The sequence below is a fragment of the Dreissena polymorpha genome, chromosome 4 (genome assembly GCF_020536995.1).
Source record: "Dreissena polymorpha isolate Duluth1 chromosome 4, UMN_Dpol_1.0, whole genome shotgun sequence".
Classification (NCBI taxonomy): domain Eukaryota; kingdom Metazoa; phylum Mollusca; class Bivalvia; order Myida; family Dreissenidae; genus Dreissena; species Dreissena polymorpha.
Window position 1 is genome coordinate 103068871 of NC_068358.1, and position 14939 is coordinate 103083809.

The 14939-nt window shown below is 34.4% G+C and overlaps 1 protein-coding gene across 2 annotated transcripts in view; it reads left to right on the forward strand.

Moving 5' to 3' along the window:
• LOC127877138 (uncharacterized) overlaps nt 1-14939 on the forward strand; it is a 58235-nt gene that overhangs the window by 7936 nt on the left and 35360 nt on the right. For both annotated transcript variants that reach the window (XM_052422782.1, XM_052422783.1), the window contains exons 2-4: nt 9887-9992; nt 10776-13671; nt 13930-13993. In XM_052422782.1, coding sequence (XP_052278742.1) covers nt 10876-13671; nt 13930-13993 — 2860 coding nt within the window. In that variant the 5' untranslated portion in view covers nt 9887-9992; nt 10776-10875. The remainder of the gene's footprint in view (nt 1-9886; nt 9993-10775; nt 13672-13929; nt 13994-14939) is intronic.

Here is a 14939-nt window from a genome sequence, read left to right on the forward strand (position 1 = left end):
AAAATTTTACAAAATATTATGAACATGTTTGATAAGTGGAGGTTTTTAACCAGGTTTTCCGAAGGAAAAAACTGGTTATTAGATTGGCGAATGCGGGCGGGCTGGCTGGCTGGCTGGCGGGCTGGCTGGCTGGCGGGCTGGCGGGCTGGCGGAATAAGCTTGTCCGGGCCATAACTATGTCGTTCATTGTCAGATTTTAAAATCATTTGGCACATTTGTTCACCATCATTGGACGGTGTGTCGCGCGAAATAATTACGTCGATATCTCCAAGGTCAAGGTCACACTTTGAGTTCAAAGGTCAAAAATGGCCATAAATGAGCTTGTCCGAGCCATTACTATGTCGTTCATCGTCAGATTTTAAAATCATTTGGCACATTTGTTCACCATCATTGGACGGTGTGTCGCGCGAAATAATTATGTCGATATCTCCAAGGTCAAGGTCACACTTTGAGTTCAAAGGTCAAAAATGGCCATAAATCAGCTTGTCCTGGCCATAACTATGTCATTCATTGTGAGATTTTAAAATCATTTGGCACATTTGTTCACCATCATGGGACGGTGTGTCCCACGAAAGAATCACGTCAATATCTCCAATGTCAAGGTCGCCACGACTAAAAATAGATTTAAAAAAAAAAAAAAAAAACTTACAAAGGGGGTTAATTTTTTTTGGTCATTTCAAAAGTTCAGTTTGAGTTTTCTCCCTTTATCAGATTTTTTTTTCACAATGAAAACCTGGTTTTGTGACAATTTTGTCCCTTGTTTTATTTGATTTTGGGGAAAGAGCCTGGCCTTTTTGGAGGTGAAAAAAATCCGCGCCAAACGCTGGATTTTGGAAAAAATAAGTTAAGTCTTATATAATAAATGTAACATATTTTACTGTTTTTAAAACAAATTCAAGGCAACAGATAATTTAATTATGCAATAATTGTTGATTTTCTACACTGGATCAGGTTAACTTATATATTTAAAGGTTTAAAAAAAAATGTATTTTTTTTTTTTAAATTGGCAATTTTTTTTCAATTGTGAAAAAAACAACCAGATTTGCATTGGGAATTTGGCCGAATTTCAGACCTGTGGCATAGGGCGGAAAAGGCCTGTAATGAAATTGATACTTTCGTCCTAACTGTAAAACTGTGTGAGAACCTATCTATATGTGGTCTTATGATCATGTAAAAGTAGTCTACACAATTTCTTCCAAACATTTACATTAGGATCAAAACTGGCTAAACTGTTTTTTATGCCCCCCTTTGAAGAAGAGGGGGTATATTGTTTTGCACATGTCGGTCGGTCCGTTGGTTGGTCCGTCGGTCGGTCCGTCCACCAGATGGTTTCCGGACGATTACTCAAGAACGCTTAGGCCTAGGATCATAAAACTTTATAGGTACATTGATCATGACTGGCAGATGACCCCTATTGATTTTCAGGTCACTAGGTCAAAGGTCAAGGTCAAAGTGACTCGAAATAGTAAAATGGTTTCCGGATGATAACTCAAGAATGCTTAGGCCTAGGATCATGAAACTTCATAGGTACATTGATCATGACTGGCAGATGACCCCTATTGATTTTCAGGTCACTGGGTCAAAGGTCAAGGTCACATTGACTCGAAATAGTAAAATGGTTTCGGGATGATAACTCAAGAATGCTTACGGCTAGGATCATGAAACTTCATAGGTACATTGATCATGACTGGCAGATGTTGATTTTCAGGTGACTAGGGCAAAGGTCAAGGTCAAAGTGACTTGAAACAGTAAAATGGTTTCCGGATGATAACTCAAGATTGCTTACACCTACCGGTACATACATGCAAGCATGTTATTTACATAATATTTAAGTACAGCTATTTGCTAACAGCATACATGTTGTTATGAAACATGCATTCATATACAATTCATACGATTTAATATTTCTAGCAGTATACCAACTAATTTGCTTGTACATGTTATAAAACTTGAGTTGTAGAAATGTGTATCTTTTGTCTGTAATATATTACACATTTGAAAGGTAACTTAAGTGCTGAATTGCATAGTGTAAAATACGTTTAAAATGCAGAATTCACAAACAATTTTGTGATTAAATACAATCTATAGTATCTAGATTATGTGTTAATATGATTAGTGTTGTCGTTATGGGAGATGTCTACAAATATTTGTATACGGGACCAGTCTTGTAATTCATTATCTGTTTTAAATATGGTTTTATATATTTCGAAATTGTGTTTCATGCTATTTACAAGTCCAAAAGTTGAAGGGATTCTGTTTTTCTTCTGACAATGAAAAATATACCTTTTAATTTCTAAACACACAATGTTTAAATCATTCATTTTTGGGGTCGTGATTCCAAGTATTAGATTTTGACTTGTTAAATCAAGGGTTAAGCTTGGTCTTCTTCTATGAATAGTCTCAACAACAAATTTAACAATTTCTTGGGAATATGGACAGTACCGGAACAAGTGCATAATATTTTCATCTTCATTATTACAAAATGTACAAAGATTATTGGCAGCAATTCTCATTTTGAACATAAGTGATTTTGTTCCTAAGATTCTGTGGACTATTCTTCATTGGAACCATCTAATATATGTATCTTTAGTATTAATAATAGTAAGGTTGAACACGAGTTTATGTATGTTTTTCCAGTCAATATTAACAAATTCTGAATTCCATTTTGTTTGACAAGCTGGAATTTCATTGTTTTGGATTAAGATTTTATAAATATGTTTTTCTTCTTTTGGGCTGCTTACTATTTTCTTTATGTATGTAGGTAATATAGGCCCTTGAGTTTTATTGTCAAAATTCAGCATATTTTCAAAAGGTTCTATATACACTGTAACTCCAATATAGTGCGGTCCGTTATAACGCTGTGTCCAATATAACGCGGGGGGTCCTTGGATCCCGTTTTTTCTCCAACCTTCCATTTCTGACTCAAATCCATATTATGCAACTCTCAGAAAATTCAAAGAAGCCGGCAATCACAGCTTGATTGCTTTATCCGTCCGTTTAACTGATTTTAATCGATTAGAGGTTAAACGACACTTGACAGCTATTTGGTGTTAATCTGTTGTGTAATGTCAATAAGGGTGTGAAAACTCGCGAGTCCGTGTTTATTACATGTATTCCCTATCAGAGCGGTTCAGTGCGCTAATTTCAATAAGGCAAGTGCAAGCGGAATAATTATCAAGTTAAAGTTATTTAAAACGATTACCTGTTTATGTTTTGTATTTATCGTGTATTGTATTTCATTGTATAAACTATGCCTGTGTGTGTTATTGTTTATAATATGCTACACATGCTTGATAAATAAAAATCTCTGTGTGTGTGTTTAATGTTTCAGTACGTATATAAAAAAAGGAAAAAATCCTGCGTTTTATTATTTACATGCTAACGCAGTGTAATAGGTAACAGAGATGCACTTAAATTTGTGCCCGTTATCAGAAAGTCCACGGAAAGCACATTTTTTACATGCTGCGTGTGACGCAATAAAATATTTCCTTGTACATGTATCGTATTGCATTCAATCTAAATTTAAATTCGCTTGTCCAATGAAAGCTGTGTCCCATAATGCACTGTACTAATTTTTCTGAAAAATGGCGTAGGCATATGAATTTGTTTAAGAAATTCGTAAACATATTTCTTGTCATAAATGTTTAACATTATTTTTTCGTAAGTGATGTTGTAATTATATTTGATTATCGGATAAATGTGCACATTAGACAAGCAGTATGTATAATGTTATCGTTCGATTCGGTTTATATGCATGTATTTGCGGATGACAACACAGCATGACAATACACAGGACCTATATTATAGGCTATGCTTTACCTGTTTTTATAGCCCCCGTAAATAAATAAGCTCAAAACTTATAACGCTGTCCGTTTATAACGCTGTTGCGTGGCTTGGACCCCGTCATCCGCGTTATATCGGAGTTACAGTGTATTTACTTATAATACTAGTTAATCCTTGGTATAATAAGAAATTTATTTTTGTTCCAACATGTTGGTCCAAAGATTCTTTAGAAATAAAGCAATTTTTTCCTGTCATAATATCTCTCACAAAACGAATACCTCGATCATAATAGACTTTAATATAAATATGGCTATTGTTAATTTTAAAATTATGATTGTAAATAGAGGCATAACTAGAATATCATTACAATTTATTTTAGGTTGCTTTTCAATATACAAAACATAGTTTTTAATAACATCAAGCCAAAATTTATTTTCAAGTGTAAACATATTTTTTCTGCATACATTTTGCCAGTTACAAAATGTTTTCACACAATGGCTGCCACTACAACTGACAGCTCATATGGAGGGCATGCATGTTTTACAAACAGCCCTTGTTTAAGTTCAAATTTGAGGCCTGTAGAAGAACCCATTCCCAATTGAAAAAAGTATATATTTTTCCCAAATGGCACCTACATGTAAACATTTCCAATAAAAAGTTTCCTAAAATCTCACTTCAAGCTTTATAAGATTGACCTTAGTCAATATAATTTTGAAATACATTTTATTCTCAATGTTAAAGCATCTGTTACATAATTACATTTATTTCACAATTTAATGCTTTTTTCCAAAGGGACCTGGCCCCTATGCACTCCCAAAATGGTGAAAAAAACACATTGGACGATGTAGAAGGGTATGACATTCCATGATATATGTAGACTTGTATAGAAAAATGGATTAAACAATTCTTTCCGCTGAAACCCCAATGATCAACCTTTGTAATCTTAAAGCCACACACCTTGAAATGAAGTACATGTTAATCAAGTAACATATAGATGCAATTTGAAAGTGTGCAAAATTGTCATTGAATATATAGCCTAGTAAGCAAGTAATTATCCCCCTCCATAGGCTAAAGGTTATTGTTTTGGTGTTGTCAGTCCGTCCGTCTTTCCGTCCATCCGTCTTTCTGTCCTTCAGTCCGTCCGAAGCTATATCTTGGAAGTGCTTTGGCGGATTTCATTGAAACTTGGTATGAGTATATACCGTATATGGATAAGAGGATGATGCACGCCAAATGTCATTGTACACCATCTGTTAATAACAAAGTTTTGGCCCTTTGTATCTTGAAAAAATGCTTTTGTGAGTGTCAAATGTAACACTTTTGTGTCCAGAAGCATATTGGCGGGGGATATCAATTCAACGAATTTTGCTTGTTTATTTTATTTTTAGCTCATCTGAGCACAACGTGCTCATGGTGAGCTTTTGTGATCGCCTTTTGTCCGTCGTGCGTTGTCCGTTGTGTGTTGTGCGGCGTTAACATTTGCCTGGTTAACTCTCTAGAGGCCACATTTATTGTCCAATTTTCATGAAATTTGGTCAGAAGATTGGTCTCAATGATATCTTGGATGAGTTCGAAAATGGTAATGTTTTCTTGAAAAACATGGCTACCAAGGGGCGGGGCATTTTTCCTTTTATGGCTTTATATGGCTATAGTAAAATCTTGTTAACACTCTAGAGGCCACATTTATCGTCTGATCTTCATGAAACTTGGTCAGAAGATTCATCCCAATAATATCTTGGACGAGTTCTAAAATGATGCCCCTTGGTTGAAAAACATGGCCACCAGGGGGCGGGGCATTTTTCCTTATATGGCTATAGTAAAACCTTGTTAACACTCTAGAGGCCACATTTATTTTCAGATCTTCATGAAACTCGCTCAGAAGATTTGTCCCAATGATATCTTGGATGAGTTCAAATATGGTAACTTTTACTTGAAAAACATGGCTGCCAAGGGGCGGGGCATTTTTCCTAATATGGCTATATATGGCTTGTTTCATGAAATTTGAAACATGGACAGATGGCAATATGGACATTATGCATGTCATTTCATTTTCTTCCTACGTTAATAATTCTGGTTGCTATTGCAACAAATATAAAATAAAATTCTGTCAATGGTGGAGCCGGTAAGGGACATATATTGCTTGGCAATAGTCTTGTTTATACTTAAATTTACTATGCCATGTATGTTATTTCAAGGTGTGTGGCTTTAAAGACTGCTTGCTTCTCAATCCCTGGTGTTGCAGATATGGTGTCTGCCTAGTGATTGGGAGGTCACAGGTACGATCCCCACTTTGGGAGTGTTCTTTGGATCTCCACCATAGAGGCTTTCTATGCAATCGAGATAAAAGATATTTGTTTAAACTAATCTGACGAGATCAGACAGACATCAGATTTCCCTAGAGCTTCAAAAAGGAGGCAGAAAATTGTTCCAACAGCCTGCCAAAACTTGCCACACTGAAATGAAAATTACCAGACAAATTAAAATATATGGAATTTATTTGATATTTAGAAGGGTCTTTTTGTTTTTAATATTTATTAACCTACATGTATAATAATACAAAACGCAATATTCTATTTGAAAATATATTATTGTATTGTCTTATTTAATTAATACTAAGTTACGATCTGACTATATGCAGTAAATAAAACAAATTATCCTAACTTACTAGCATTTTGCAAAGAAAGTTGGTAACCGGTAATGTTTTTTAGGTTACTATACAAATCAAGTGTTTTTTCTTGGGCCAAAATAAAAAAGATTCTGTGTTAAGGGTAACGGTCTCAAAAAAGCAAGGTAGGGTAGGGATTGATTTTTTTTTTTTTTTTTTACCCCATAAATCTAGGTATTGCAACGGTGTTCCTTCTGCCTACTTCTTTGCATCCATAACAACCTATGATACTTATATTACTTTATTTGAAAATAATTTCAAGTTCTAACATTTATTGTATTAAACATTTGTTTCATTCTTAGGTGTAAATTGTAAATAATTGTTGAAAATAAAATCATTTTGTCATTCGAATTTTTTTCAATGTATGTTACAGGGGTTAACGTAAGAAATTGACACTCACTTGCCCGGGGGGCAAGTTACTTTGAACATCTACTTGCCCTCATTAAAAACTGGTTGCCCTATTTTGAAGTCAATTTTTTATTGTCATTTGATCTTTAAAGTATTGATTCACATGCATTATTATTCTAGATTTAATTTCAGCTATATTCAATGTATCAACAATAAAATAATAATCGTTTTTATAATATAAAGTTGTCAACAAAACAAAATCTGGACAGTTTTATTTCATTGAATAGTCACTATTGAATACAATACATATGAAAAGTTTATTACTATTAAAATTTTAAAACGATATACTTGTATATCTATCTATACAAGTAATGGCATAGATTAAAAGGGGGGAGGGCTTAAAATAGTACTGTGAAAATGATTGTTCAGAGATTGAAAATCATCATGATGTCTTTAATGAAGAGTTTCTCACTTTTTTGAACTGTGAATATGTAACATACAAGTTATTCACAGTTTACGCTTTCGTGATTCATTTTCATATATTCTCTTCCTTTCTTTTTCGGTTGTTTTGGTTTGTTAATTTGAGTGTTTCGAGTTACTTTTATTAAAAATAGAAAAGATCGGCTGGACGCTACCGTCCGCCATGTTGAAACGTCTGCCGAGTAGAACTTGTTTTGAGCGTTTAGATTGGCTTATACAATGCAAGCGACCAATCAAATCTCGTTTTACTTGTACTTGATAAACAAATATATTGACCCAAAGAAAATAAATAGATACAAGGGGAAAAGTCGAATAAAAATACAGCAAGTATGCTAATACGAAACGGACTTGCCCGGCGGACTATCTACTTTGGAAAATCACTTGCCCGCAACGATTTTAACCCGGCACGGGCAAGCGGGCGTCCGCTTAAAAAAAGCCCTGATGTTATACATTCATTACCATTCGATAAAAAACAATTCTGAAGTAGTCACAAATATTAAAATTATACTTAAAAATATACATGTGCATATAAATGGAAAGCTGTACATGCCCGCGTACATGTTATTTTATATATTTATAATACCTCAATATTTCATTAATTTAATACTTATCATAGTTTACTGTAACTCTTCCTCTTTAATGGTTGCAATAATATTTTTGGACTGCCGAGGGAGATTGAATTCACAAAAATTGTGTTGGATCAAAATACTCAAATGCTCACCTGCATGAAATTTGTAGATATCAAACACTAATATTTTCAGAAAGTAAAGTTATTACATAGAAGTAAGGTCTTCAAATTAAGTATGAATTGATGAACATTAAACTGCAAATGCTACCTTTTAGTGCCGTTGCATTTTTTATCTAGGGCTTTTTCATGTGTCAGATTATGAAAAAACATTTCAAATACTTCAATGTTCATATTAAGAAGTACAAATTTGTTTAAAAATTAAGTTAGAAAGAATTTTCCCATATAAAGACTATTACAAGTAACAAAACATTTGAATCATTTGATATTCACGTATTCTGAATAATTTGCAGAATTACCCCACCCTGCATTAAAATTCATCGTGTCCGTCTTACAAACCTATGTTTTGAAACTGCTGTCATCATTCCATCCTCCAAAAAATCACACACTTATAATATTTTTTATAAAAATAAACTGGTTAAAAACAAATCAATTTCGAAATTTAAAATTCGTTTATTGTATACTAGTATGCAAATTGCTGTTTAAACAAAAGTTGTCAGATACTGATGTTTTTCCTTCTTTAGCAGGGACATTATATAGGCCCTTTTCCCTATGGGAAAGGCCTCTTCCCCACAATAAATTTCTTTAAAATCATGCAAATTCCCCAAATTTTTTAGTTTACATTTGACAAAACCCCGTTTTCTTCTTTTGTGTATATTTTCCCCCTAAAATTGAAGGCCAGACGTCTTACCCACATTCAGAAAAAACACATTGCTGATAGTTAATCAATGTATTAAAGTTATTTTTACACAAAAATCACATTTATAATTGTAAGAACTCTATGAGGTACCTTTAACAACAGAACACATGCTGGATATCGATAACATAATTATTCATTAAACAGACTAAGATTAAAAAGCGCAAAGCAATTCTCGGTATTACGAAAGTTTCATCGACAATTTATCGGTTGCGAAATTACGTGACAACTCATAATTTTACTACAAAAGTCAATAAACTAGCCACAAGGAAAATGCATTATTATGCGTAAATTTTATGGGGTGACTAACTGTTTATACCCCAATTGCGACGATCTGAGTTGCAGAACGTGTATTCGATTGACATATTTACTCTTAAGTTTTAGCTGTGCATGCGCAGGAACATTTTATGAATGTAAAAAAAAATACGACGTTGTTTACTTCTCATATTTATTTTAAGCTCTTTTTTATTTTCAGATTTTAATTCTTTAAAAGAAATAAATTGTTGCTCTTGTATTATTTAACGGACATTCGGATCGGCACCATAGCATTTTCAATCGGCCCTGTCTTAAACGTCGGTCACGTCCGACACTTTTGAGAATGTCTGCTCGTGGCATTGGAGATGCCTTTGTAACTTATTGATCGAAGTCGTTACATCAAAAACACGAAACATTCGCAGAATGTTTGCAGTTTTGGTTGAAAAACATGTAAAATTGCCGACATTTTCGACAATGTTACCGAACGCCATATGCGTTTATACGTGATTACCTCCCATGAAAATAAAGCGCTATTGACTTAAAATTTCACGGAAAATTCGGCTTTAAAAACTTTAGGGTCGGCGGGGTTCTGCTAGGTAGGGTCAGGTGGCCCGAAACTCAGAATCTTTTTTTTTTGGCCTTGGCTGATATGTTTGGCTGTTACTGATTTTGAGTCACCTGCTGTCCAATACTTATCTTTGAAGAAATTTAAGTGCAATGCACTTTTTCCAGATTTGATGAGTATTTGCGACAATTTATTTTTAAATGACATCATGAATAATAACACGCTGGAAATGAATAACCAAAAAGTATATATTACACATATATATCAGAATTAGTCCTTTATCCCATCTATTGTGAGAAGATGTACATTTTCTATGTAAATTAAATGAATAATTAAATATGGTTGTAGGGTTGTGAGGACCGCATAGGATGAGAAGTGTATTTGCCAGCAATCCAGCTAAAACTACAGCAAAGTTGAGATTAAACGGGTCTGTGAACAGTCACAAGAAAACGAGGTACTGGTATTCTTCGTTTAACAAAGGCATACTTACTTATTAGTTATATAAACAATGTATTCTGATTTTCCTAATATCACTCTTTGACAGAAGTTTTCATTTTTATTAATGTTTGAGGTTTTGTCCGTTCACCTTATATACCACATATCATTTTTACAGGAAGTTGAAAAGACAGTATCTTACAACTGATAATGATTCATTTTTATTAGCTCACGTTTTTGGAGAAAACCCGATGTATTGTCATAGCCAGCTCGTGGTGTCGTGTCGTTTGCCGTCTGCCATACGCTTGCGTTGTGCTAAAACTTTGACATTTTGCTATAAAATCTAAGTGCTTCCACCTACAACTTTGAAACTTTATATGCAGATGCACCTTTATGAGTTCTACACGGGTCACTTAGGTCAAAGGTCAAGGTCACTGACCTAAAAAAGTTAAATAATTCCGACAAGCTTTCATTTATTCAAAACTGCACCCACAGGCAAGCGTTGGCACCAGTTATGTGGCAGGCCAGCGTTGGCACCAGTTATGCGGTGCTCTTGTTTCCAATTTCGTTGTTCATCACGGAAGTTAAATGTCAATGCCTGATTTATTACAAAACGATGGGACAGTAACCTGTTATTCTCTATATATCTGACAAAGATATAAGTGAGGTGGCAGTGGTAACCGTATTGGTTTTGGTAGGAAAATTACTGGAGAAAATTTCAATCAAGAATAATGAAACCCAAACGACTGCTAGAAATTAATATTTTTGCCATGGTTTTAAATGAGAAATTGTTTTTTTTCAGCAAATCTAGTGGCCCTTGACAGGAGACACATCTTATTTCTATCCATGCGTAAGGAATTGTTCAAGAAAGTTTTGGAACTAACAAAGTGGAAATAGTTGTTATGACTGATATTTGCAAGACAAATCATAAGCATAAAAATCTTAAAACTATGAAAGGGACGGGAGGTAAATCTCCTGCAAAGACAAGCAAAGAAAGTCTTGACAAGTTTCAAGATTCTTTTGTATGTGAAGATAATGCAAGCATTCAAAATATTAAAGCTTTGTTCGTTGAGACGGATAAAGACCTTAATGATGTCCAGACATCCATTAATAGTATGAGTCCTAATAGTCATGGGTCTACAAAAAAGAAAGGGATGAAAAATAAAATCAGGGATAGTTCACCAAGTAAAGCAGATGCATGTAAGAAGAAATCTCCCGTTAAAAGGACACCCAAATCCTCACCTTCAAAACAGGAAAGTTCTGACCTACCAGCAAAGGGACCATTGGAATCACCCAAAACAAAACGGGTCTACAAAAAGAAAAGTGACACCTCTGTTGTGAAACAATCCAAGAAACCTGAAAATCTATCTGTAAACCAAGACCTAAGTACGTGTAATGCAGATGTAGAAACAATTCAGGTTAGCTCTAAGAAGAAACATGGTAAAACTCTCAAAGCAAAGACAGATCAATTAGAAAGCTCAGTAGATACACAACCAGAACATTCTAAAGAAAGCAGCCCAGTATCATTGAAAAGTAGAAAGAAAAAATCTGATTTGAAAACTGATTATGCCACTGATTCAGTTACCAAACTTACACCAAAACGTTCAAGATCTCCAAAAAAGCTGACCAGTGAAAAGAAGACAAGTCCGAAAAAAGGAGCAGAAGCTGTCCGTGTTTTAGATTTTGATGACCATGAAATGAAAGAACAAATTCTTAAAAGCATAAGTTGTTCATTTCCAAATAATTACAAGTACCAGTATAGAGCTTCAAGTGAAACATTTGGTAGAGACTTGAGTGATTTAATTGGTAAAGTGAATAGCGCTTTGAAAGAAAAGCCGGCAGTACTGAAGTCAGTATTTGGTGAGAATGTGTTACCAGATTCTGCTTCAAGTCCAGAGTCAGTTGAAAACATTGAAGAGCTAGATACAATTAATAGACACCTTACCCAAGATTATGTTTGCGATGATATCAAAGAAATAATGGAGGGTATATTAACACAAATATGTAGTAAAAAAGATACAGCTGACAAAAACACTCATAACAGGGTGAATTTGGAAGGCAATAAAAGACTTGATTCTGACAATGTTCAGGCTGAAGAAATTAAAATGGAGACAGAATTAAAGAAAGCCACAGTTGTTAAAATGTCTTCTGTGAAATCTAAGGACATATGTTCTCCAAGGAAGGAGAAAGTTAATGATGACCACCAACATAACAAAAAAGAAACTGTAAGTATTTTTGAAATGTATGGATTGCAGTTGAAGAAAAAACCAGCAAATAGTGATGCTACACATAACAGCAGCAGTGAAAAGTCTGGTGTAGCTGCAGACAAGGAGTCTGAGAGGAAAAACCAGACTGCAAGTGATACAAACCTTAAAGATGTTAGCGATACTGAGAAAAAACTAAATCATTCAGAAGGTGATGTGCTCTTAGATTCTGAATGCCAATCCAAAAAATCTGTTGAAAGTATTGTCATATCAGATGATGAAGAGCATTCACAAACAAATAAAAAATATGAAAAACAGGTGACAAAAACAAAATTTGTTGCTATAAATAATCTTGCAGAACCAAAACCTATTGAAATACTAAAAAAACATGAGAAAAAGACCTCTGATAAGAAAGGTGCGTTTGTGTGTGATGAATTGGATTTTTATTTGCAGTCAAATAAAGAGAACCATAATGCAAGCCCTCATACTATGAAGTTTTTGGATGCACAGATAAAGGAAGAGTTGGAGAAAGCAGAACCTGATATTGATGAAGTTGATGGTCATGTGTTTTTGTCTTTTTCTAGTGAATTTGCCCTTAAAGCACATTTATCTTTGGAATCTAAAATAGACTGGTTGACAGTCGGTCATCTGAAGAAGGTAGCAGCCTTGAAGGAAATGAAGGAACGCCAGAATGATGCTGGTACTCGAAGAGTGACTGATGTGAAATTGCATGATGAACTAAAGCAGAGTTTTAGAGGTATACCGATGCGTATGATGAAGTATCAGAAACTTTTGAAGCAGGAAGTGGAAGATATGTTGACAGGACGGCAACAGACAACACCCTTTAAATGTCCATTGAAGCCAATAGAGAAAACAGCTGATGTTACAAAGATAAAAGGATGGAAAAATAAGTTCAAAACTGCTGAAGCAATACCTGACGCTACTGGAATCAATGTTTCTGAATCAGGGAAAGTTCATTGGAGAACAGAGGAAAGATTGTTGAAAAAGTTGGATCCTGTTGAAGCAAAAGATATTGGTTTGGATCTAAAGAAAAAGAGACGAAAACTAGTGACGTACAATAAATCTAAGAGAGGATCAAAAGATGTGAATGAATATCAGTACTTGATTGATGAATCAGTAGTGACAGAGCGAGATGTATATAATGAGGAAGAGGAGATGCCCCTACCAGATAAAATACCATACCATGTGAAGTATCTAAGTCAGCACAAGTATGGTGCAAGAAAGATGTTTGTGAAAAAAATGAAACTCGATGCAGAGGATGAGCGAATTCTGAAAAAACTTGGGACACAGAAACAAGTGAAAGATGAGGATGAGGACATGGAGACTTCCAGTGTGTGTGGTAAAACTTCAAGCAGATCAGGCAGGGGTAACGGAAGCATTGAAAGTGCAGAGAAAATATCAATGACTATGGCATTGGAAGCAGTTTCTGCACTGAATATGAAACTGATGGTGAAAGCCAAGAGTCTTTCTAAGGTCAGTATATTCAAGCACTTTACATTAATTGATATGACAGCAATAACTCTACTTTACCATGTACACCATGCATAATTTTGTTATTTATATAAAACAATCTTATTAATTAATGATGCAATTTAAATAAGAAACATAAATACTGAATTACTTTTACTTTTCTGTCTTAACAAAATAAATCCTTTATAAAAATTAATGGTTGCTTGTATGGTTTCTAGTTAAGCTTTATTACATACATATGGTACTTGATATTTTGAACAGGGTCTAGTTGGCAAAAGCTATGCAGACGAGGATTACTACGAACCATGTGCTGAGGATGTAAATGGTCAGTTGCAATCATATAAATTTATTAGTTCTACAGAGCATTTAGAGCTTTTAGATTACTGTGTTGTCCTTTGTCCGTCATTGCCTTCTAGTGCAAACTTATTCTTCTAATGAGTTTTCCTTAATCCATTGACAGATTCAAAAGAAAATTTACAGGCATGATCCTTTCTTGACCCTCTTTTAAAGTTGTTCAAACCGTTTTGGTCCATTTTATTTTCAGGACAACATAGCTAAAAAACATTAAAAAAAATAAAACTTCAAACATGTTTTCTTTGAATCCACAAGGGTCAGTCATTTAATTTTTTTTTCCAATGCTTTCCACAGGCCATTGAACAGTCCTTTATTGGGGCACGTGAATTTCAAAATCAGAGTACACGAGGCGTATGAAATTTACAAATTAGTATTTATTTTCAGTAAATGCAACTAGTCATTCTAAAGATCAAAGTGATATCGATTTCACCGAATATTTCGAGAGCCGATTTAAGACCCTCTGTCAATATCTATTTACCCAACTTAAGCCCAACTTAAGGCGGAGAGTTGTATTGGACAATCGATATCATAGGCATGCAATACATGCAATAACATTATGCAGATGACGAATGACGTAAATGCCATAAGTGTGTGGTTTTGTCACAGTTTGCAAACCAACTTGCAATTTCGGCAATTTTGCTTGTATATGTCTGGTTTTACAAAGTGTTAATAAAAAAAATCAAGGCAAAGGCACTTTTGAATTGACTTTTGTTATGGGTTGGTTTCTGGAATTTTACGATTTTACACATGGCATCATTGACTTGCTTGTTTTGGACTAGCATTAGAGGAAATAAGCTGAAGTGGAGTTTTTCACTTCCGTACCACTTCTAGCAAGACAGTTATAAGTAACTACAAAAGCGGAAGTGTCGGCCCTGATTTGCCGATGCAGTTTGCACATATATTTCTATAATACGGAA